The sequence below is a fragment of the Sorex araneus genome, chromosome 1, assembly GCF_027595985.1.
Source record: "Sorex araneus isolate mSorAra2 chromosome 1, mSorAra2.pri, whole genome shotgun sequence".
Lineage (NCBI taxonomy): Eukaryota > Metazoa > Chordata > Mammalia > Eulipotyphla > Soricidae > Sorex > Sorex araneus.
The window spans coordinates 314,611,190-314,634,621 of NC_073302.1; the positions used below are offsets into that span (position 1 = coordinate 314,611,190).

General features: G+C 42.4%; 1 protein-coding gene across 1 annotated transcript in view; it reads left to right on the forward strand.

The window, feature by feature from the left end:
* Positions 1–23,432, forward strand: part of SH3RF1 (SH3 domain containing ring finger 1) — a 181,323-nt gene that overhangs the window by 94,694 nt on the left and 63,197 nt on the right. Inside the window, exons 3-4 of the mRNA XM_055145107.1 lie at positions 15,025–15,300; positions 16,865–16,960. Of these exons, the coding sequence (XP_055001082.1) occupies positions 15,025–15,300; positions 16,865–16,960 (372 nt within the window). The remainder of the gene's footprint in view (positions 1–15,024; positions 15,301–16,864; positions 16,961–23,432) is intronic.

Here is a 23,432-nt window from a genome sequence, read left to right on the forward strand (position 1 = left end):
CTTAGTCTTGGACAGTCATCCATTTCTGATACCCAGCGATAGAATTAAATTATTTCTTCTTCTGCACATGTCCCAAGCCCCAATTCTTTATTTTTACCCGTTACATTCATTTTTTGTGTTCTCAGAGTTTGATAGCATTCTATTTGTAGTTATAATTCATTCTGTGGCCTTTTTAAAGGGTAAATTGAAAGATGGAAAGCCTATAAAAATAGCATTTGCAATACACATACATATGTACATGTATAAAATAATATGCATACATACCAGGTGATTAGATCTGCAAATCAGAATATCTGGCCTAAGTCATCAGATTCTGCCCCTTTGCAAGTGGGGGAATTACCTTTGATGTCCCGGTGGTTTCTTGCGACTATTTCTTTTGTGTCTTTTGGGTCATAATCAGCCATCCATGTTTGTAGCATCATATTGTACCTGTCTGGGAATGTTCTGGGTTGTTTTTATGTATTACTGGGAGGTGTTCATGGAAGTAGCATGGGAGGTGTTTCTTGACATATATTTTTCCTCACTTGAAAATGTTTAGATTTCATATGTTCAGAATGTCTGCTTTATCTGCATTCACTCTTAGTAGTTTCTTTGGCTGAGTTTTTGAAAATCATGCTCTTAGAAATGTAAAGGCGGTATTCTGCTGTCCTCTTTTCATTCACTATTGCTGCCAAGAATATTCCATTATGGTTTTGTAATGGTACACTCTTTGCCCTTCATCTTTTAGAATTTTTTCATTATCTTTGAAGTTTTGAAATGTAATGAGATGTGTCTGAATATGGTTCTTTTTTCCCCTCATTAACCCTGCTAGGTACTTAATGAGACTGTTCTAGCTGAGATCTTGAGTGTCTTTAGCTTAGGAAAATGTTCTTCCATTACTATATTTCTTTCATAATTCTGCTCCACCCATTGTCTCTGTTCCTTTTTTATGAAACTCATTTTCAATGAATATTATTAGCCTTTTATATTTTGCTCATTTTTTTTTCTATATATTTTTCTATTGTTTTGGCATATATTCCTGAAATCAGAGAGAAGGCCATCACTGTGTTTTTTACCCTGTTCTGTAGACATTTCAACCTACAGGGCAGGGTTAAAGACCAGTATGGTGTGATGTCTTTCCTCATAGATTTATCTATATATGTGTTTTTTATGTGTGTATTTATATATATATACATATGTATGTTATTATTATTTTTTAATTCAACCATTGAAAGTTTCACTTTTTGAGAAGTGGGATTGAACTTTACCCCGTGATGCTCAGAGCTTACTTCTGGCTCTGTGCTCCTGATAGACTTGGGGGACTGTGTGGGGTGCCAGGGATTTAGCTCAGGTCAGGCAGGTGCGAGACAAGTGCCTTATCTGCTGTACTACTGCTCCGACTTCATATTTTAAATTTAAATTCTAGAGTTCTTGAGTTTTCCTGTTGTGCCAGTGGATGATTACTATTTTCTAGAACCACCAGGTTTTATCTTAGATCATAACTTTTAGTGATTTTAATTGGACCTTAGGACGGAAGCCATTCAGTTCATTTATTTAAACATGGTGTTTTGCCCCCCCCCCCTGCAAAGCACTACCTTAATTTGACCCTCCCTTTGATTTCGTTGTCCATGTTAGGTGAATAACAGAAAGTAGAAGCAGATACCCATGTCTGTGCCTTCTGCTTGGTTGGCATCTCTAGACAGGTAGTAGAAAGACTCCTCGACTAAACAGAATTGCTAAAATTCTGTTTAGCAATTCTGTGCTAAACAGAATTCCTTAGAGCAGAACAGTGGGCACAGCCCACCAGCTAAGAGTGTGTAGTGAGGAAGTGGAGAGGGCATGGGGCCAGGGCTCGGTGGCAGAGCTGTGTGTGTGTCGTGTGCTTTGAGTCCCTGGGTTCCACTCCCAGCACAATGAAATCAAAATCGTAGGAATGGAGACACTCGCTGCTCTCGCTGAGGATGGAGTAATGGGGGAAGATGACCTGCCTTGAGTGGGGAGTGAGTAGAGTTACTCTCATTTTTCTGTCCTCTGGAGCAGAGGCAGTAGAGGGCTCTGCGGGTGACTCAAGATGACAAAAGACATCACCCCCACTCTCCAAGCTTTGTCAGATCGGTGACATTCCTATCTAAGTACTGAGATATAAAGAGCACCACGTTAAGCACTCACATCTCTAAAATAATGCAAACAGAACTAGAAAGAAAACCTTCTGAGGTCCTACAGGAGAATATGTACTTGTGTTGTGCAGAGAGGAAGAGGCTGGAAGAGTGCCTTTGAAGGATGTCATGGAGGTGGGCGGGGGGCATTCCTGCTGGGCCTGAGGTCTGGGGAGAGAATAGCTGAGAAAGGTCAGTAGGAAAACAACTCAGGGGAACTCGAGGGAGCCTCGTTTGATGAGGATGTTGGATGTTTCTGAAAGGAGTGTGAGGTATTTAAGAAGATAGTTTGGGGTCAGATTGTGGGTCTGTGAAATGCCAAAAACAAGGGTTTGACCCAATTTTGCTTGAAAGAGAATTAGGGGAAGGTTGATCAGACAGATCTCTGATTATAGCTGTATTACAGAATATTTGCAAATATTACAGAATATGTAACATGTAAACCAAAATGCACATAGTCAAATATTACAGGATATTTGACCCTCATGTTACAACACAGTCAAGGTGACAAAACAGTTGAAAGAACTATAAGATTATCTCTACATTTAGTTAATATTCTTTGAAAGTCAGTATTCCATAGCACATGCATCTGACCAGATTGGTTTTCTTTTAATGAGAAGACTTGATTGTGGTTTTAAAGTCCTTGATTCTTCGCTACGGATTTTAAAGGATTGTTTTTACATTTTTATAGTAGATTTATTTCAGAGTCAGAAGATATTACTTTGCAGTATTATTTAATCTTCACTATGTAAACTTCATATTTAAATGACAAACAGAATACTTACTCCACTGATGAGTAAAGTAAACAAATTATGTATTACTTCTTTCACATAAATCACCACTGTGTACCCGTCCACTTTTCATTATTATGCATTGTAACAGATTGGGTTAGTCTTGGCACATTCAGGCTGACAGTCTTGATTTTCAGGCTAACTAACCTATATTCTTATTTTGTTTTCTTTGCAAATGTCCTGTATTCATTCTCCCCTACCTTATTACTTCCCTTATTCTTGAGAGTCCAGCCCTAAAAGAGAGACAAAAAACAAAATCATCATGAATAAAATTATTCTTTCAAATGGTGTGCTTGCCAAGGAAATCATGATATTATTAGAGATCGTAAATTATAATCGGTTCTACTGCCTTTGGGCAGAACCAAACTTGTGAGACTGTCCTATTTTCAAAAGTCTCTAGTGAAAGAGATATCATAATCCATTGCAATATTTAACAACCCTTGCTGTCAGGAAATTCTTTTATCCCTCTTAAATAATGCATGCAATCAGTTTAAGTCTGTATTTTACTCTTCCTCGAGTATGAAGTCAACTTTCCCCAAGACCATTTCTGCATTGGAAGACTTCATTCATTACTGCCCCCACTGATTCACCGGTTTCTGTAACTTGACTGTCATAATATTTTCCAACACTTTTGTTACCTAAATTTCTCCCCTTCTGAGTTCACTGTTATTCTCTTTCCTTTTGTTCAGATGATTCAAACTGTGTCCTGGGCATCTTAGTGAGAGACTGATTGAGGCCAAGGACAGGGTCAAGTTTAATAACCTCCCTCATTACATGCACATTACATACATCTGTTTTTTTGCAGGCTGGGGTGGGTAGTGTTACCTGTAGTACATCAGGACTGTACTGACAGTGTAGTTCTGGAACTCTGTGGGACAGGGAATCAAAGACAGCATCACTTATAACAAAAGCAATTAGCAATTTGAGTCTTTCTCCAGTCCCTGCTTGACTGTTTTTTCATATGTTTTGAGAGTGGAGTGTGGGTGTGGGTATTGGGCCACACCCGGCAGTACTTAGGGCTTACACCTGGCTCTGTACTCAGGGTCACTCCTGACAGTGCTTGAGGGACAGTATGTGGTGCCAGGGATCCGGTTGAGGTTGGCTGTATTCAAAGCAAATGCCATACCCCCTGTACTGTATCTCTGGTCCTTTGCCTGTTTTTAATTCATTTGTTGACTTTACTATGTTTTATTTTCAAAGTTTGTTGACTTTGCTTTGCTTTAGTTTTGGGGTTTGGGGCCCCACCAGCGGCACTGAGGAGCTCTTCCTGGCTCTGTGCTCAGGAGTCAATGAACCCTGGCAGTGCTCATGGGGCCATATGAGGTGCCAGAGATTTGAACCAGGGTCAGAACCTCAGCAGCTGCATGCAAGGATGTGCCTCACCTCCTCAGCTATCTCTCCAGCTCCCTGTTCATTCACTCTTCAGGGTTCTTTTTATATATGGACTCAAGTTCTTTGTCAGAAACATGTATTGCAAATAATTTTTCCTATTTTTTATCTTTTTTTTTTAAATCTTTTAACTTTCATGAAGCCCAATTCATGAATGTTTATAGTTAGACTTGCTTGGGGCCTACCTCATCAGTAAGATATTTTGTGTTTTCTCTTAAGAAAACAGTTTTGGCTTTACGTTTGTTTCTGGGATGCATCTCAAATTAATTTTTGTATATGATGTGAGGTAGGAGTCAAGGTTCATTCCCCTTCCTGCACTACCCCCATGGACTTTTAATGGCTCCAGAACCATTCTATTGGAAAAGCTTTCTTGGACTCACTTGAATTGTTTTGGCTCTTCATGTTGTCCTTACATACGTGGGTCTATTCCAGTGTTATTTATACTCTGAAACTCTAAGAGGCTTTCACATTTAATGTCATGTTTAAATTCTGTGAGCATACTCTCACCAGGATATTAATGCAGACTGGATAAAACATTTAAAACCAGGCACTTGAATTAAATCAAAGCTTTTACCCAACCTTTCCATCAAATATTAAAGTAAACTCCCAGTAGTTCCTCTCCCTCAGTATTTCCAACTCTCTTCTCCTCTGGGTTCTGGAAGGATTAGGGACGGTGGTCTTGCAAACTTCCACCTTGGGTAGGCCACACCCTGAGGTGCAGGTTTGTGTCAGGAATCAGGATGTTTTCCAACTAGACAGAGACTTTCCCTTTGACCAGAAATACATCAGACTAGTCGCTCAAATTATTTCAGGGAATTTTCCCAGTAAAATTTCCAGTCCTCTGCCAAATACTACCATAATTATTAAACATGCAGTGAAATAAGAAAACTGATATTGAGAACAATGTGTCACAAATTTTCTGCATCTTTGGTGACTGCATTCTCTATGGAATAATTAATAACATCTGTCTTCTTTAATGATTTCTCTGTCACTTGGTTACTCCCGTTTTCCGGCCATCCAAGAGAAAGAGCAGCCGCACCGAATCAGCTATTTCCTCATAGCCATCAAATGAGTTTGTAAGAAAAATATTTGTTTGCTGAGATGAGCTGCGTGATTTGTTTCACATTTTTCAAATGCCAAAGGTTTGCTTAGTGCAAGGCACTCAGCGGTCCCTTTCCAGAGCACAGCTTGGTTCTAGATCACCTTGATTGAGACACCAGTTGGCAGTCCTAACGCCCGTTTCTCTGTCTTATAAAACCGTGGTGCTCAAGGTTTAGGGAACTTAGGGAACTCCTTGGTCAGTACTCCCCCTTCCCAGGTCTCAGTGCTGGCAACCACTGGGTGTCCTGGGAGGTACGAAGGAAGGTTTCAGAATGATCAGCTAGCCACCTGCCGTGGGCCAGGCGAACCCATGGACAGACACTCAAAAGCTGGTGAGCCTGTCCGGATAATTCTCTTCTCAGTTGCCTTTTTTCCACTGGATATGGCATTTTCCCACTTAGCCATACACGTCTTAGCACGCAGCCCACTAGAGAGATCACTTTCCTTTCTTCATCTCCTGAGACTGGGGTAAGTGCTCATGACAGCCATGTACAGCACATAGTCCCACATCTCTCGCAAACAGCTGTAAATGGAGGGAGCTGGAGGCCTCGGTCCCAGGCTGCAGGAGAGCAGAGGAGCAAAATGTTGGATGGCCCCTGCCCCGAGGAAGCGGGGCCTGCAGCAGCCTCTGCGTTGTGTGGTCTTACTTACATCCTTTTCCATATGATGGAACTCAGTCAGCCCAGACAGAGGAAAGTGTAAGTGAAAGAAACGCCGCGTGATTCTCAACTGCAGCTGCAGAAAATCCACACAGGCCTGGGCACTGGGCCCGTGTTGGTGAAGGAGTGTCTTAGTCTTTAGACAGCTTGTATAAAATAGCGCAAACCAGGAGGCTTATTAACAGCAGAGATGACTTGTCATGGCCCTGGAACGCCCTCTTTTTGGTTCCTTCCTGCTTGACACTTTCTTGCCGCATCCATATGGGGCAGAAGGCGCTGGCAGCTCTCTGGGGTTGGGGATAAAAGCACTAATCCAAGTGCCCTCAGGACCTCTTCGGGCTGCATTTTTGAATACTGTACCTTTGGGGGAGTCAGATTTCTTCACTGTAGGAATTTGCGTGGGGACATGGACCTCCCGCCCATCTAGCAGGGAGGAATGGCATGTTAGATGCTGGCGCTGAGGGCAGCCAGCTGGATTGCTTGCAGAGGGAAAGATGTAAGTGGAATGAACGGGCAGTGCAGACGAAGGGCCCTATAAACCCCTGTTGAGAACATTACCTTGATTGGAGAGGTAATCAGGAGCTACAGTCTGCGTACTGTAGAGGCACGGGTGATGTGACAAGACCTGACTTCAGGAGTTATTCTTGAATCTATGTTTATAGTCGCTGATTTCTCTTCCTACCTGTTGGGTATTTAGGGCTGGATTAATCCCTGAAATATAGGTATTTCCCAACCATGCCCTTTAGTTCACTTATCACCTGAATTGTTGCCTTTCAGACTCTGCTCTTGGGTAGCCCCTCAGAATAGCCAGGAGAGGGCCAGAATGATAGCATAGTGGGTAGGGCGTTTGCCTTGCTTAAACAAGGCTGACCCGGGGTCAATCCCTGGCATCCCATATGGTCCCCTGAGCACCGCCAGGAGTAATTTTTGAGTGCAGAGCCAGGAGTAATCCCTAAGCACCACCATGTGTGAGTTAAAAAAAAAAAGTAGGCAAGAGAGAGGAACCAAGGGATGGGCCCGACTGTACTCCGGTCGATCCCCTATGAGTTCTAGGGCGTAAGAAAGAATTGTTTGTCTCTTTTTAAAAAAGTTTGGAAATCTTTGCTTTTCATTTTTCTTCCAGTTATTTGAACATGATCTCTAGACTTCAGCCAACCTTGCTATGTATTTACTGGTTAAATATTTGGTTAAGTATACTTTTTTTCTTTTTGGGTCACACCTGGAGATGCTCAGGGGTTACTCCTGGCTCGACACTCAGGCATTACTCCTGGCGATGCTCGGGGGACCATATGGGTTGCTGGTAATTGAACCCAGGTCGGCCGTGTGCAAGGCAAACGCCCTATCCGCTGTGCTATTGCTCCAGCCCCTTGGTTAAGTATTGATGAAAAGATTCTGTATTCTAATCTGTTGATTACTAGGGAAAATTCAGCCTAGAGAAATTAGGAGGTGATTTTGTTTTTCCTCAAACCTCCTACTATTTTCTCTCCCTCTGCCTCTTCCCTAAACCATAAGTTTTATAGAAACAGCAAAGTCCTAAACACCAAGTGGCTGAGTGACATGTGGGGCAGGAGTTGGGGCAGAAACTTCACACAGGTTGGTTGGTTGTACCAAAGGAATGTGAGACAAAGGGAGGGTTGGTTTAAAGCAAGAACTGAGCTTGAGGAGGGAGTGGCGGTGGGGAGGATGGTGGGGGGAGGGGGGGCGAGGATTGGGTGGGTGGAGGGTGTGGACTTACAGGTCCTCCTCCTTCCTAGATGTGGAACAGGGACCCAGGTCTAGACTAAAGGGGTAAGGGGGAGTGACTTGAAAGCATCGGTCCCAGGACAAGGCTGAAGAAAATGAACATATTAGAACAGGGGCATTGTGGCAGCAGAATAAGCGTGAAACGCATGAAATGCGAGTGGGAAAGTACACTGCTCATTTTTGTTTGTCCACCGCCGCTGTCTTTGCATGTTACTAGATTTGGTTCAGGCGAGCAGGATTAAAGTGTTGGGGTGGGAGGTAGAAGCTTCAAGTAGTCATCAGATAAAAATGCCCAGGAAAGTGTTTTCTACCAATAATTATTAAAGGGAAGAACAAAAAGGTGGACTAGCATGGGATTACAATATCCCAGTCTTGCTTTGGAAGCGTGACTTTAAATATTCATCTTAGAGTTTCGTCCCATTGAAACATTTCAAATGATGGTCAAATAAATACTTAAGTGATAATCCAACCTAGACATCTTGAAAACAATGCTTAATTCTTAATAACTATTAAAGAGCCAACATTCTAGGAAATACTATCATTCAATTCTGAGAGGGTTTCAGCTGGGGAGGATTGGGTGCACCCTGTGGTACTCAAGGCAGAGCTAAGGTGACCTTACGTGGTGCTGGGGAGGAACCAGCCTCAGCCACATGTAAGACAAGCACCTTTCCCCCATCTCTCTGCCCCCAAAGCATTTCACTTTTTTATTTTTATTTTTATTATTTTTTTAATTGAATCACCATGAGAAATGTTACAAAGCTTCCAGGTTTAAGTCTCAGTCATACAATGATCAGACCCCCATCCTTTCACTAGTGCACATGTTCCACCACTAAGAACACCAGTATACCTCCCACTCCCCACCCCGCCTGTGTGGCTGATGATTTTCACTTTACTCTTTACTTTGACTACATTCAACATTTCAACAGAAAACACACTATCATTATTTGGAATTTCCCCCCCCAACAATCAGACCTGCCGAAAAGGCATCATTTGATAATCTGTTTTTCCATTGCTGAGAATAAAGAGCATATGAGGTCGCACAGCGGTTTTGGATTTCTGGTATTTTAGTAATTAAGTCCATAGAAATTTCTGCCAGAAGTTGCGTCACTGCAAGCTCGTACCTCTGTTTAGTGGGTTCTAAAAGATGGCAGTCTCCACACCGCCACCACCGCCGCCGAAAGGAAAGGCCAAGAGAGAAAAACATTTCCCCTCTCGGGGTGGCATGGGCCACAGCTTAGTTCACAGTGTAGAGGCATTTCTGCAAGAAGCTGATGGGTTCCGAAATTAATTAGTGGGCCTCCAGGATCATGGTCATTCAGGAACAGAGGAGACATTAGTGTGGGGCCACTCAGGGTCTCATCTGGGTGGAAAGTGGCGCATTTCACTTTTTAGAGGAACTACAACATGTATTTGTATGGAAGACATTCGGATTTTTTCTCTTCGGTCTATTTTGTGGCTTGTTGTTCAGCATCCAGTACTTCCTGTTGCTTTGATTGCTTTCTTCTTTCTGGAAAGTGTTTGGAATTCAGGTTTGAACCAGCCAAAGTTTGTGGTCATATGATATAACTAAATGATTAAATTATACACATTTTATTACTGTTTCCATGACAAGAGTCTCATCTAGATATTCTTTTTCAGTAGGTCATTGAACTTTACTTTATGGAGCAGTAAGAAATGCATGAAAGGATTTGAATTTGAAGAGGCTGCCTCGCATGTATATCTGAACACTGGCATTTAAGAGTCTATAAAATAAATTGGCAGTGAATGTTTTATTTACCTGTTAGAATCTCAGCTATGTTATCAAGTAGCATTTTGCCAGCTATATTGGAATACACTCGATGGTACCCAAATGGAGTGCAAAGCATTAAATCACAATATTTGCTTGCAGGTCTCCTGAGACCTTCATTTAACGTCTTGTAAAATACCAGCCTATAGAATGTCGACACAAAAAAATATAAATGAAAAGTAGAACAGTTCCACTGTCATATTTATTCTTTTTTGAGATGAATTAATAGTGTTATGGAAATGTAGTTCAGGTTAAGAATCATTACTGTACTTCAACCTGTCTAAATTGCCAGGCTTTTTGATAAGGCTGTCAGTGTGAGTGACAGCTGCAAGCCCAAGGTTACACTGCGGAGTCCTTTTCTCTCTGGCTTGCTCTCCCGCTAATCCTCCCTTTCATGTATAGCCAAGTGAAACGTTAGCTCTGTAGATCCTCAGGAGCCTGGGCCTGATGGGAGGACTCTGTGGACAGACAGCAGTTTGGAAGGCACTGAGGGCAGAGGGCTCGGGAGACGACAGCGCCCCGGACCTTTCTAAGGAGATGAATGAGAGGCCTGGCCTCTGGACCCTGGCTGTGTTTTTTTTCCCTCCAGAGCAGTCTTAAGACTTCCAAACCAATTGTTTTTGGCTTTTTCCTTCAGATGTTGCAGAGGGAAAAATGCATTTCTTTTATTGTTCTTCCAAGTCGTTTAACCATTTATCCTTAATCATCTGCAGTCTGTGTGGGAATAAGTCTTTTAAAGATCACTGAACTTTGCTTGATTTGAAATCAGAGTAGAATTCATTTTATTTAATGTGGGAAGGCTTCTTTTAAAGAAACTTGACACAAACAGCCTTTTCAGCTTCTTAGAATTTAATTGAAAAAGAACACCATAGAAAAACAGAGCCAGATGCACGGGTGTCTGCTCTTGGGGTGGGTTCCTGTAAGTGTTAGGATCGCTCTTTGGATATTGATCACTGAAATAACCTTAGCAGTCGAAATAGAGCCAGGCAATGTGAATTAGTAGGCTTTCGGTCGCAATGGCAGGGATGAAATGAAGCTACCCATAATGTATATGTCACCCTTAGCGTAAGTTTTATCCTTGCCTCTTAATGCATTAAGAATGTTTGATGACTTTAGAAAACTCTAATAGATTTGCTTCGGTGGAAAAGTTAATAAGTCCATTAGACCACTGGTGTGTGAAAGAGATCTGTAAAGAAATAAATTCCTTTAGTTACCACATCAGTATGTCTCAGAAAGAACCATACTGTGGTTTCTTTGGAATTTTACAGATCTCCTCAAGCAGCAGTGCAGAATGGTTTCTAAGAGAGTGCTATGTCTGTATTTTTGTGCCCAAATTTGGCTGGCATGAACTTGGACAGAGGGGGTCAAAAAGAGCTAATTGAAGTGGGGGAAAAATCGGGAGAACAGGCCATAATGCTGAATAGAGTTATTTGTCACTGAGTTGGTAATAGGATTTTCAATTAATTCATGCCGGCTTCCAATGCCTTTACATTAGTGCTGTCAAGATGAGCTACAGCCACATCTAAAATGCCATCCCCTATTAAACGGTGCATGTCAGTGAATTTGTAATTTCTTCTGTTCAACCAGAAGATGAATGGATTCCACTCAGAAAACAAATGTGTGTTTCAGAAATGCACATTTTCCTCGACACTTCCTAGGAGGAACATTCTTTGCATTGTTATATGGTGAATATCTATCAAAAGTGTAATTGCTCTGTGAATTCGTCCAAAAGGAAAAGCCTCCAGCTGTGGAGAGACAGATTCATTTTCAGGTGCTGTGTTGCACCGGTGAGCAGGCGTTTCACGCTGTGTGATGGTGGTGATGAGGTGGATGATGATGATGATGATGATGATGATGATGGTGGTGGTGGTGGTGATGGTGGCAGTGATGGGATGATGATGTAATGATAGCTCACACATGCAGCATACTGCCTGCTGGGCCATTTAGAGGGGCTTACATACATTAATTCTTGAAATCTATCCAACAACCCAGATGAAGACACAGACACAGAGAGGTCCACTATCCTTCCTCAGAACAAACAGCTAGACAGTGACTGAATGCTAGGCTTTGCACCTGGCCACTTCAGCTCTGGAACTGGCTTCCATCTTCAGCCTGCACAGCCAGATCACGGTCTCGTCAGCTCCGATCCAAGAGTTGGTTGATGCCGACAGTCCTTGATGCTGACAGGGTTCTGTCTCACCCACTCCTAGGAAAGTCTACTGTATATTAACAGTGACTGTTATTTTTCTCAAACCTGGCTTGGGTAAGACTGTTAAACTGTGATCCCCAATTGGTACAGCAAAGGAGGCATCTCTGAGGAAATACAAAAATGTAGAATTTCCTCTTCTACAGAATTGGACTCTGGGTGCACTGAGATCGTGGTGCACAGGAGGGTGAAACCCCAGGTGGGCATTTCTCTTCTGGAGAAGCTGCAGACTCATTGCAGAGTGGGATTGAGGCTGCCCAGCAGGAGTGATGCCATTGAGAGGCAAGATTTTTTTTTTTTCTTTTTGAGTCACACCTGGCAATGCATAGGGGTTACTTCTGGCTCTGCACTCAATAACTACCCCTGGCAGTGCTCAGGGGACCCTATGGGATGCTGGGAATTGAACCCGGGTCAGCCACATGCAAGGCAAATGCCCTACCCGCTGTGCTATCGCTCCAGCCCCCAGAGAGGCAAGATCTTAAGTCAGTGCCCAAAAGCCAGAGGGCACATGAGGGTGTCAGAAGTTCTAGAAGCTTCCTCTCCTGTCTTTCCAGAGCATTGACTTCTCTCAGACCAACCACAACTCTACGTGGGTCATGCCAAGTGTAGACAATTGCCAGTAGCATTTGGAGAGCCAGGAATTGGTTATTCTGCATAAGCCGAAGAAGAAGTTTACAAAAGAAAAAAATAAAGACTGGCCTGTGAGGAGGTCAGACTAGAAACCACACTCATTTTTAAAAATATTATTAATTTTTTGTTGTTATTGCCATCACAGTATAAAATTTGAGCTCCATTTTGGGGATTTAGGAAGAGTCTTGTGAGTATTATTTCCTACTGATCTACTTTACTGAAAAGATCAAACGAAGCCAGGCTTCGGGGAGCTTGCCTTGCATGCAGTACACCCTGATTTGATCCCTAGGATTACATATAATCCACAGAGCCAGAACTAATCCCTGAGCATTGCCAAATGTGTATCTACCCCACCCCCAAATAACAACCAAAAAAAGAGCCAAACATCTTTTAAACAGGTTGTCTAGTGTAAATCTGTGCTTTGTGTTTAACACCCTGTTCACCTGTTCATACTGATTGGCTGAGGGTGCACCCCGTTTTACTCATGGCCATCTGTGCTTCAAACCCACAAGTGGCTCATTGATGTCTGAAGGATCCAGCGATGGGAAACTCCTTAAATTGCTCTCCTCTAAGATGCTTTCTGCTCCCTCTGCCTACTTCTCCTATACTTTCTGCCCCTATATACCCTCCATTGAGTTGCCTTCTTTATGACACCCCAGACCCTCTACACAACGTGTTGCAGTTCTTTGTTGGTGCTGTCACCTCTGCCTTTCTCTGTCTTCTTCCAATCCCAAGCTGTCTGGCTAAGTTCTTCTGTATCCTTTAAGCCTTGGCACACGATTTTCTTCCCCGAAAAGAATGATTCGTTTTCCCACCCATGAAACCCTCGAGATCCCTGCTCTTGGCTCCTCTACCCTTTCTCTCCTCTCGTATTCACTACTCATTTTGAAGCCTTCCTAATATCTTTTTTTGCAGGACCAGAACTGTACTCTTTAAAACCTTGGTTCTAGTACATTGCCTGGTTAAAAAGTAAAGAGCTCGATAAATGTTTTCTGAATAAATGGATCAAGGAATAAGGATGTAAAAGGCGGGAGTCCAATAATCACATTCAGCAGATTACTCTAGAAATGTCTGATTTGCCATTTATTCTCCAAATCAGTGATAGGCAACAGGGTCCCTTGGAGGCCAGAGATCTTCTTAAAGTGACAACTGATGCTCAGGAATGGGTTTCTCCAATGCCACAGGGAAGTATTATATTTAATCTGTGTGATGATTAGATTGCCTTGGGGCTACACACACATTTTTAAGTCTGTCATTTAAAGCTATAATGTAATGCAGTAACATTTAAAACCTCATCTATTAGTGTATCAGCCTAATGGTGCTCTCTGCCCAGGAAAGTGTAAAGTTGAGTGATGGTATAGAGCTTGTTACAAACTTGGAGAGGCACCGGCTAGGGTGACCCTATTCACTGTTGTAATCCACACCCTGGCATGGCATAGGTCGTCAACCATAGTTATTGGGCTCATGAAGAAATAAGATCTACCATCCCCCTTAAAAGAGTAGAGGTTTGGCTTCAAAGCTAATCTGATTTTTTAATACTGTTTATGAGCAGTAACCAAATTCATGATTTGTCTATTATTTAATCTTCCTAGTGCTTTGTGTTACTTCTACTTTACAAAGTAGCTTGTGTCTTAACTTTTGTTCCTCGTTTTCTGAGTTTTTGAATTTTACACCAGGGAGCCAGATGCATCTGTCTTACTAAAAGCTTGAAAAAGGCAAGAGCCCTATGGAATTAAACTTAGGAATGGGACATTAAATGGCAAATGGACGGTCTGCTCTTCTTACCTCATTGTGACATTTGTTTGTGTTCTCTTTTTGTTGTTGTTGTTGTTTGTATTTTGTTTGGGGGCCATACCTGGTGTTGCTTAGGGCTTACTCCTGGCTCTGCTCAGGGGTCCCTTCTGGCAGGACTTGGGGGCTCCATCTGAAGTGCAAGATAGAACCTTGGTCAGCTGTTTGCTAGGCAACTGTACTATCTCTTAGGCCCCTGTGTTCACTATTTCCTGTGATGGACAGTTACAGTTTTTTTTTTTTTTTTTAGAAACTTAGATTTAAGTTTATTTATTTATTGGTAGGTGGGGCCTTACTAGATGTATTAGCCACTCTTGCCAATACGAGGGCAGGCATTGTAGGCCTCATAGTTTGGTGCTTGGACTCAGTTGTACCGGGAGGTGGGGGGGCGGTCACCAGGGTCACACTGGGCAGTGCTCATGGTTGGGGAAATGACTTGGGGCCTTGCACATGCAAAGCATGTGTCCCCCCCTTTGAATGTTTTCCCCACTCATTTATAGGTTGTTTTGGTTTTTTCCTTTCTTGTGGGGGGGGTTGTTATTGGTTTCATTTATTTATGTGATATTTTCCCTATAGAGCAGAGTCCTGGTTTGACTTTGCCTTAAGAACAGGGGCTGGAGTTACAGTTACAGTACAGCGGGTAGGGCATTTGCCTTGCACGTGGCCGACCCGGGTTTGATCGCCGGGTGTGACCCAAAAAGCAAAAAAAAAAAAGAACAAATATGATACATATAGTCAAATTTTAAGACATTTAAAGATCGTTCTTTCATTAAAACTCATTTCTCTCCTTAAGGGCATACCTCAGTTACCATGTGCCAAAGCATTATACAACTACGAGGGGAAGGAGCCCGGAGACCTTAAGTTCAGCAAAGGCGATATCATCATTTTGCGGCGACAGGTGGATGAGAATTGGTACCATGGGGAAGTCAACGGAATCCATGGCTTTTTCCCCACCAACTTCGTGCAGATCATCAAACCCTTACCTCAGCCCCCACCTCAGTGCAAAGCACTTTACGACTTTGAAGTGAAAGACAAGGAAGCAGACAAAGATTGCCTTCCATTTTCAAAGGTAAGCTTGGAGCGAGATAATCCCCATTTGCCATCGGCTGTTCTGTGTCTGTTGCTTTGCGTCCTTTTGCAAAAAAAAATTGTGCTTCTGCAAATACCTGGAAACAGCCCTTCTTCAAGTCACAGAGAAAGTACTTTTGTGCACTGACTGTTCTACAGGAAAGATAGTTTTCGTTGATGCTCTTTGTGGTGTTATTTTCGTATTTAGAGACTGTTTGATTCTAAGCTACTTAGAGGGGTGTGTGCCACTCTGGAATTTTAAGTCACTGAGTTATGAATAGCAAAATGAAACATCATTATTTGCTTGTTTTATATGTAGATTTCCTGGCCAAAAACCATAAAGGAATATAACAACTGATAAAAATCTGGAACTTTGAGCAGAATAGTGTGTATTTTGTAAAGAAATACAGTAGAATATACACTTATGTGAGGCATGTGGGGGCAGTGAGAAAGTACAGCATGTAGGGTCCTTTGCCTTACACGTGACTGACACAAGTTCAATCTTTGGTACCACATGTGGTTCCCTGAGCCAAGCCAGGAATAAGCCCTGAGCATTTCGGGGTATGGCCCCCAAGGGAAAAGTAAACAAAATGAGAGCATTTGATACATTATATATTAGTAGAGAGAAACTGAACAAAACCAGAGGATTAGACTAAAAGAAAAGTTTATAAGACTGGAATAGTAGCATTTGAAAGTTTAGCTTGTGGATCTAAGCAAAATAAGCATATGAACGCTTTGTTCAGAAGGGGTTCTTGACTTTACAATGCTCTGAAAGACATAACTGGGTTATTGACAATTGCTGCTTAGTTGGGGTTCCCAGAGTGCTTGGTACTACCCCCTTGTTGGACCAACCCCATAGTGCAGTTCATACACTTGAAAAGGAGAAGGTGGGAGTCCTTATGTTTGCCCACCTAAGGTAGGTTTCCAGCAATGTTCTGAGCATTTTTTTTAACTCATAGAAGTTTAAGGATCTCTTATTTAGTTCAGGAAAACATTGGATTCATGTTAGAAAGATTTGCCATAATATATATATATATATATATATATATATATATATATATATATTTATATATACCTCTGTATATATCTGTTGCCCTCATGGGAGAGCCTTGCAAGCTTCCCATGACATATTCATATCCCAAATACAATAAAAGATATATACATACCTCTCGGAGAGCCCGGCAAGCTACCGAGAGTATCCCACCCACACGGCAGAGCCTGGCAAGCTACCTGTGGCGTATACAATATGCCAAAAACAGTAGCGATAGGTCTCATTCCCCTGACCCTGAAAGAGCCTCCAATTGTTGGGAAAGACAGCAAAGAGAGGCTGCTAAAATCTCAGGGTTGAGTGTAATAGAGACATTACTGGTGCCTACTCGAGTAAACTGATGAACAACGGGATGACAGTGATACAGTGATATATATGTGTGTGTGCGTGTGTGTATATATATATATGTATATATATATTTTAATTGTGCTCTAAACTTGATTCCCTTTAAATTGAAAAGACATTTCAGCACTAATCTTAGAGGGATCAGGTAGACTAATATCTCCTGTTTCTTTAGGATGATGTTCTGACTGTGATACGCAGAGTGGACGAGAACTGGGCAGAAGGAATGCTGGCAGACAAAATAGGAATATTTCCAATTTCCTATGTTGAGGTGAGTTAATCTGTAGAAACTTGAATCATGTTCTTCAGCCTAGTAAATGTAACTCAGTTTTGCAATTTGAATGTGAAGACTTTCTCACCATCATTATGTACATATCACATCATTGTGCAGTAGACCTTAAACTACTAGAAGGTTATATGTCAATTTTGCCACTGTAAAACTGGGAAATGGGCAAAAATAAAAGTTTAGCTTACTAAAAAGTATTAAAAAGTCCCCAGACCACCAGATACTGGCATTGCCCCATTCCAGGTGATTTGATAGATTTGAAAGTTGCCTCCAGTGGTTGAAGACTCTGAAACTCTTTTTTTTTTTTTTCTACTCAACGCTTTCCGGCATCTCCTTAAATGTTCTGTATGCTTCTTATCAGTGTCTGTGCTGCTCCTAGGAGTTCTCCTCTATTTACCAGACCAGGGGATCAAAAATGGTGGGAGAGAGGTGAGACTTGAGTGTTTCTTTTTTTGTTGTTTATGGTTTCTGTCCTTATTTGCCATATCTATCATCAGAACTAGAATGGTGACTTGTGGACATTAAGTACGTATCAAAGGAATGACCAGCAAATGCCTAGTCCTCTCCCCTTTAACAATCAGTTTACTCAGGGTGGGGATTCAGATTCAGGGAAGCCTTTTCAAAGAATAAACTAACATGACTATATTCCTATAAAGAATAGCGCAGATTAAATATAAGCTAGGAAGTTATCATTTATAATAGGCCTGGGTTACGTTACAGATCCTCCTCCTCATGTCCTTTAGTAAGTCTGGGAAACAAATCAAAGGCTTTTTCAAAGGATGAAACACAACCCAGACAGCCAGACGAGGCCTCAGAAGGCTTTGGGATGAAAGTGAGGTCTTATTGGATCCCTGGGTAGTGGGTAAAGAAGGACTAACTGAAAGTCATGACAGAGGTGCATGTTTATGGCAGGAAGAGCATCTTTAAAAGCCAAAAGAGACAAGGTGCCTATTGTCTGTGATTTTGAAGATAATATTGCTAATACCACAGCATTTATCTCTAGGGTCTGGGGAGTTCGCGCGTAGGGCTAGAGCATATGCTTTGTATGCGGGAGCTATGGGTTCGGACTGTATGTATGGAAACCTTAGATTCAGTCCCATTACTACAGTGGGAATAGCCCTCAACACTGTTGGTTATGGTCCAAAAAAGAAAGAAAGAAAAGCTAGCGTCATATTTTTACTTTTTTTTTGTCTAAATAATTTGTTTTGGCATGATTCTGAAAGCTAAAATGACAAATCATGCCATCGTAGCCAGCACCCAATTTCCTTCATAGATGGTGAAATTGCCAAAGTTTTCATAAAAAATTTAGTTTGACTACCGTATATCCAAGGAAACGTAATTCAAACCATGTAGAGGCCTGGATCCTTATCCAGGCCTTTCAGATGTTCCTGTTTATTGGAGGTTCTTTTTATTTATTTATTTATTGAAAGTAAACAACAGGAAAACTAATGCTTAACTTTCAGGCAGTCTTTTTTTGTATATTAGTTCTATATTCTAACTGTGGGTCATGGAAAATTACAAGCACTTCCAAGTGTTTGAATAGATACTCTGAACAGCATGGGTAAGCACAAGTTTAGTAATGAAAGCCTGTCTTTACTTGTTAGGCTTTATCAATATTACATGCCAATACTTGGTTCATGATGCATGGAAAAGCGTTGCTGTATTTTTGTTATTGGGCAGGTGTAGAATTGCACGATTGGGCAAAAAAGCTCCACCCAAGCCAAATCCAGAGAGTCACTCAGAGTCACTCAAGTCCTGAGGATTATTTGCTATGACTTATGTTGGAAAGATAAACTTCTGCCCAAGTGGAAAGTATTTTCTTTCTCTGTTTCTTTTCTTTCAAGCACGTATTTCCCCAGTTGAACCAGAATTTTGCCAGTTGAGACAAGGTAAACAAATCATCTATCGTTAGGAGACGGAACATTTCTTTGCTGTCTTGCCATAAGAGTGAAGTTTCTGATGGGGAGCAAAACATCTGGAGCTCAGTGACACCTGGTTTAGCCTTTAGGAGAATAAAGTGGAGGCAGATTTCAGTAGCAGCCTACCAAAATGGAACTATTTGAAGTACAGACTGTTGGGGCTGGGGTGATAGCACAGCAGGTAGGGCATTTGCCTCACACTCGGCCAATCCAGGTTTGATTCCCAGCATCTCATACGGTCCCCTGAGCACCGCCAGGGGTAATTCCTGAGTGCAGAGGCAGGAGTGACCCCTCTGCATCTCGGGATGTGACCCAAAAAGCAAAAAAAGAAAAAAAAAGTACAGACTGTCATAGAAGACAGTCTTCAGTATGTAAAGGCTACTGTAGTAACAGGAAACTGGGACTTTTTTCTTGAATAGCGTTTTTCTTTTTCCTGTTCTTCAAACCATTAAGCCTTTTCCATTAATCTATTTTGCTTGTTTGTTTTGAAGTGAAACCTGGTGACACTCAGGACTGACTTTTGACTCTGCTCAGGGATCACCCATCGCAGGGCTTGGGAGAGAGGGGGTCACGTGGGGTGCATGGGACTGAACCTGGGTCGGGTTAGCTATTTGCAAGGCAGGTGCCCTACTCTCTCTCTCCAGTTCCATTTATTAATTTTTTAGAAATAGGTGCCATACCCATCGATGGGTTTGGGCTACATATAACTCGGCAGTGCTGGTGTGGGGCGAGAGCACATCCTGTCATATCAGGTGGCAGGTGTGTTTGATGGGTGCACGGGGGTGGGGTAGATGTCTGGCATGTGCTCTCCCAATTGAACTCTTCCCCCAAGAACCCAGAAACGTTTCACTGCACAAAGACTGCCACAAAACTTCCTGTGTAAATCATTTTCGTACATCTTATAAACCTGCAGTTCAGACTGTAAGGATCTGGTGCTTTTGCCTTTTTTTTCCATAATGTTGCCAAAAACTGTTCCCACAGTTTTCCCACTCTAGAGGAGCAGTTTTTAAGGAAGATCTCATGGAATAATGTAGTTGGCCTCTCTAACGATATTGCAGTACAGGGTGCCCACTGTGTGCAGAGGAAATTTGGCACAGTAACTTCTAGTGGCCTCACCCAAGGGAGGTGGCCAGTGCATGTTCATGCTGAGTTATGTTGGTGAATGAGTAATAGGTAGAGAGAAAACTAGATTTACCTGCTGAGGTGACCGGAACATTCAGACCCCAAAGGTCTACGGTGTACCTCGGATGCCCTGGTCAGGCTGTATTTGTGGTTTGGAGCCTGGATCAGCTGCAGCTGCGATGTTGTAATGCTCTGCTATGAGGAGGGGAATGAGCGAATTTGGAGTTTCCAGGGCCACACCTTTTGCTGCGCGTCTGTCAGCAGAAGCTCAAACTCCTGCACTCCTCCTACTTAACTTGACTAGTGAAAGTGCCCAGGAAAGAAACTCTGGTTTTGTTCTGTGACCTCGCCTGGTGATATTCAGGGACTAATCCCGACTCAGTGCTCTGGGAGCCCTTTGGTACTGGGAATCAAACCCAGGGCCTCACCTGCACAAGAGAAGTGTTCTACCATTGAGCTCCACCCCTGTGCCCCACAGATGGGCCTGGGGACCTAGGTCTGTGAAACTGGGCTCAGAGGTATTTCTTCGAGCTCTGAAATGTGGGGGCGGGGGGGAAGGGGGTCACTCGGAGAGACGCTGAGCCTCAGATTTGGGCAAGTGGAGGACTGGGAGTGAGAAGTGCTACAGGGAGAGTCTGCTTCCTTTCCTTTCTTGTCTTTCTCAACTCCCATCCAGTGGCTGTGATCCCCGCCCATGGTAGGAGTTGATGAAATGGTGGGGGTGGTATAGTGACTTGCAAACAGGTGGCATTTTATTAAAGCTCAAAACTCTTCAAGATTTGAATGGGGAAGGGAAATCCGGTTGGAATGTTCAGGGGCAAGAATGCCATATAAATTAGGGCTTCATGCTTTGTTCTTCAGTATGTTTGCTCAAGATCTTTTTTTTTTTGAGTTGACTTTCCATTTATTTGTGCATTACACATTACCAGAAACTTTATTCCCTCATGATAAATTTTCTCCTGAACAGTGTTTTAGCTAATTCTTTTAAAAAATTTTTTAAAAATTAAAAAAATTTATTTATTTATTTATTTATTTAATTGAGTCGCTGTGAGAACAGTTACAGGGCTTTTAGGATCGAGTCTCAGTCATACTATGCTCAAATACCCATCCCTTCACCAGTGCACATGTTCCACCACCAATAACCCCAGCATACCCCCCTCTCACTCCCCCTCTGCCTGTGTGGCAGATGATTTTCACTTTACTCTTTCCTTACTTTGGTTGCATTCAATTTTCAACAGGAAACTCACTATCATTATTTGGAGTTTTTCCCCCAACAGTCAGACCTGTTGGAATGGCATCATTAGATTGTACGTTTTCTATTATTGGTAACAAAGAGCATATGATGTTGCGTGGTCGCGAAAGCGTCCGCCCAGTTTTGGAATTCTGATATTAGGTCCAGAGGTATTTCTGCCAGCAGCCGCTGCATTTCGAGATTGGTTTCTGCGGCACTGGGATCATGGCTGTTCAGGAGCAGAGGAGCTGTTCATGGGCGACAGCTCGGGGTCTCATTTGGGCAGGAGGCAGGGTCAGTTCTGCCTCCCCCATTGCAAGATTCCCCATGCATCCCGTCCCATCACTGCAAACTCCTACCTCTCTGTCCAGTTGGTTCTGTATGTTGGCGGTCACCATGCTGTCCAGGGGAAAAAGGCCAAGGGACAGAAACCTTTCCCCTCCCAAAGCTGCACGAGGCTGTAGCTTAATTCAGAGTCCAGGAGTATATCTGCCAGCAGCCACTGCATTTCTGAGATTGGTTTCTGTGCCTCTGGGATAATGGACACTCAGGGGTGGCAGAGCCACTCCTGAGCAAATATTTTGTATATCAGGAAAGGTTGCGTAAAATATCAGGAAACTGCATAAGTGGCCACGCGGTTTGGAGATGTCCCAGTCCCAGATGTCCCAGATGTCCCAGTCCCACATACTGGAGCCATGTTAGTAGAAGCTCAGTGTTGCCGGGGCTCCATCTGGAGAAGGCATGCTGGCTGTACCTTCTAGGTCTGGCACCCCGGTGTTGTTGGCCCGGTCTGGGTCCAGAGCAATCTCCAGCTTAGTTTGCTCAAGATCTTATGATTATGCTTCTCTTCTTGATCACATTCACGCTTTCCCTTGGGAGAGTCTCATGTCAGACCCCTCTCTGCAGTCAAGCCTTAGAGATTGTGTATTCTATTCTTTTTAGATTTGGGATCTTTCTAGATTTGGACATGCTGCAGAGTAGTGGGGGGTCAGAGTTTCTTGGGGAAACCCGGGAAATTCTTGAAGATGCTATGCCAGGATTTAAATAAAAGGGTGTATTTGTCAAGGACTGAATGCAGTTCAGAAAAGAAATCCGCAACCTGTATCTTTTTTGTTCAAAATATACCAGTCTCTATAAACTTCATTAATTTGAAGTAGACTTATTCAGCTCTGGCTGTCATTTGGACAAGGATAGCATGATTCTTAGCCAACAAAAAGTTTGAATGAAGTAAATGCCAAATACAGGGTGGAGGGTGTTTTTCAGACATTATTGAGTATTGTAGCTGAGTGACAAATTAGAAATTTTTATATAATCATTTAATTTTGGTGCCTAGTCTTCATATAAAATATCATTTTCCCAGACTATTCAGCAGCTAATAATATTTATTTAGCAATCTGCTTTCTCTGCTACAATAATATAAAAATAATTGTTTCTTATGTCCAGAAGCATGACATTGGCATGGCCTAATAGAGTCTTCCTCTTTAGTTACTGTCAAAGAGAAGACTTATAGTTCTTTCTCCTTAGATCTCTGGTCAAATGTTACTAATCCTGACCCTTTGCTTCCCACCTTAGCAAAAGTAGTTGTTCATCTTCCACTTTCCTCATACACAGTACTGAGTGGTCCCTGGGGATGGAGGGGAACTTAAATTCTAAACCCACTTATCCCCGGTCCAAGTCTCAGCTCTCCACATATTATTAACTGAGTCACTCTGAGCCTGATCTCCTCAAGGTAATAGAACTGTCTCCTAGGGACCAAAATTTCCAATGGAAATAATGGGTTCTTGGGGAAGAGTTCAATTGACAGAACACATGCCAGACATGTACCCCCCACCATGATAATAATGTTGTTGCTATTCCTTCATAGCAATCGTTACTCTTTTTTAACTCTCTAAAATAAAAACGATTGTAAGTGGTTACCATCTCCTAACCCCTGTGTCCCATTGGAATATGAACTCCCCAGGACCAGCCTCTTTTGTCTTTCACTTTGGTCTCCTGAGGTCCTTGAACAATGCCTGTCCCTGGAGACTCAATCAATACCGTTTGAATAAATGAAAAAGCTACTTAAGAACTGTTAGAAGGAAAGGCTCTAAACCAAAATGAATGGATTTTTAGATATTGCCAACTTTTACATTTTCAGCTGATGATGACTTCATTTCCTACCTTGGCATATTTTTAATCATTGATC